Here is a 2,493-nt window from a genome sequence, read left to right as displayed (position 1 = left end):
TCAACACTAAATTTACGAGTATATATTGTGTATAAATATATATATTGTTTACATATTTTGTAATATATATTTTATATTTTTAATATGTATTATATTTAGATTTACTTAATTAGTGATTGATTTTTAGTATACACATAATACGATTTATTCGATAATCTATAGAATATTGCTATGAACAAAGAGATACTAACCAAGTTTAGAATAGTTTGTGATGAGGTTTAATTTTATAGCAAAGATATCAACATGTGTCACGGTTGCGTTGGGATATTGGTGCTGGAATTTGTCGCAAAGATTACGGAGTTGTAGGTTGAATGTGGTAGCAGCTTCGTTATATGAAATAACGCATCCATGTTCGTCAAGCTTTGAAGGATCACTTTCAAATTTGGCAACATTCACAGCCAAACATCCAAGTGGACCCGTGTTGTGTATCCAAAAACTTCTAGCACCATTTTCATACAGTTTCTGTATCAAACAAACCATTTTCATACGTTGTTTAGATTCTTCGTCGTCTCTCTAGCAGAATTAATTAGTTTTTAGTAGATATTGTTTGAGACAAACCGTTATTGCAGTTTCAAATAATCCAATGATGTTTGGAATTGAAGCAAGAACTTGATCCAATGTTTTGTTGCTTTTAAATGCTAGAGAAAGATCGTTTTGACCAATGTCAATCATGTACAACCCCTTTTTGAAAGCATCCTCATTTGGTAAGTACTTCTTGAGTTTCTTATCTAAATCATTATTATCGAGACAAATATAATTAAATGTGAATAAATGCATCAAATAATTAAATAATAAATTCATTAGTTGTGCAAATAGTTGATCAAAATAAGTACCTTTAGAAACTAATTGAAGAGCTCGAGCTTTGAATAGAAGGAATTGAGACACTTGAGTCTCTAAATTCAAGGGGGTAACATTTATATCAGTGGGTTTAAGGATAGTTGAACCTGCTGCTGCAAAATTGCAGCCCTTACTGAAATTTGGCAAACCTAATGAATATAGATATGGATTGAGGGTTGGCAACCTCATCTTTTTCACTGTAAACAACAATGAAAGGAAAACAAATAACTATTATTAGTAAAAGAAACTGTGAGTAAAGTTTAGAATAATTTGTTGGAAAAGTCTAGGCCAGGGATCAGTAACTTTTGTATTTTGTGGCCAGCACTTAACCATCAAAAAAGAAGTGAGTGATCTCTCACCATTAGATTTAATCTCATACCATTAAAAATATTATTGATGGCCAATTGATGGTTACAAAACACAAAATTTGCTGGTCCCCTAGCACTCCTCGATGTCAATTTTAAAAAGGGTTCAAGTTGGCATAAACAATTAGTTAGAATTCAATGAGAAATCAATAAAAATTTTAAATTGTATAAATGTGCTTAATGGAGAGAGACAGTGTGTGTGTTTCTTATTTGATTTTTTTTTTAAATAATGACAGTTTAGTAAGAGTATCTTAACTTTATTTTTTGACATTTATATGATATTTTTATTATATTTGGACTGAAATTATTTTCATCAACACAAGAAAGCAAAAAAAAAAAAAAAAAATTTTACCATTATTCAATTTTCATGCCTATAACTTATCCAAGTAACTATTATGATTATAGTAATTAATAGTAGTAATGTAAGTTTTAAATAGATAGCAAGAAAATGTTAATTACTTAGAAAGTCAAGAATGAGACCGCCATTACTCCATCTTCCAGAAACTTTGAAGTTTCCTTTTGGAGCTGGCGGAAATTGCATGCCCATCAAAGTTGCTTGTCCACCTGTATCCGAATTCGAGTCACCGAAATTAAAAACTGATGGGTACCTAAACTTAGCTGAATTCACCACACCCAAGCAGAAGATGAGAAATAACAAAACTTGGAAAGCCACAACATTATTCTTGGAAATCATCATCTTGTGTAGCTGAGACTCGATTATTACAATCTACAATTCTTAAATGCAATATGCCTATCGATTTTTTTGGTTGTATTTATAAAATGTAATGTACATAACAAACCAACCCCACAATTAGCCATAAATAGATAGATGCTAATTAATTTAACTACTTGCTTTTGTAAAGCTGCTATTATTATGTATATAACAAATGTAACCAGCACATATAGTTAATTAAGTTGCATTGGTAGGCTTCACATGCAACTATTTAATTCAGAAGAATTAGTCATTTAATTCTGTTGTTGGTTACAAGTTGCAACAAGAACCTACACAATATTACAAACATTGAGAACTAAAAAAGTAAATTATAATTTGTTTTTTTTAATGTATTTGTTTTTTTATTTTGTATTCTTTAATTATTATTGAAATATATAAATAATTTTAAATAATATAAACACATGATTATAAATATTACATATAAAAAATTATGAATATATATTAAGTTAAATAAAATAATGGTGTTATTGTATGTCATTTTGCTCATAAGTGGTGACAGAAAATCTGAAATTGATAGTCCATATATTGTATAGAGTTACTTGATGTTAGTAAAACTAA

At 29.0% G+C, this 2,493-nt stretch overlaps 1 protein-coding gene across 1 annotated transcript in view; it reads right to left on the bottom strand.

Annotated features, from left to right (window-relative positions):
- The window catches only part of LOC107611405 (GDSL esterase/lipase At1g54790-like), a 3,569-nt gene extending 1,673 nt beyond the window's left edge, over positions 1–1,896 (bottom strand). The window contains exons 1-4 of the mRNA XM_016313333.2: positions 1,662–1,896; positions 834–1,034; positions 559–728; positions 192–462 (exon numbers count right to left, since the gene is read on the bottom strand). Of these exons, the coding sequence (XP_016168819.2) occupies positions 192–462; positions 559–728; positions 834–1,034; positions 1,662–1,896 (877 nt within the window). The remainder of the gene's footprint in view (positions 1–191; positions 463–558; positions 729–833; positions 1,035–1,661) is intronic.

Source organism: Arachis ipaensis, chromosome B08 (genome assembly GCF_000816755.2).
Source record: "Arachis ipaensis cultivar K30076 chromosome B08, Araip1.1, whole genome shotgun sequence".
NCBI classification, from domain to species: Eukaryota; Viridiplantae; Streptophyta; class Magnoliopsida; order Fabales; family Fabaceae; genus Arachis; species Arachis ipaensis.
The sequence above is the reverse complement of the archived record's forward strand: the minus strand, read 5'-3'. Positions and strand labels throughout refer to the sequence as shown.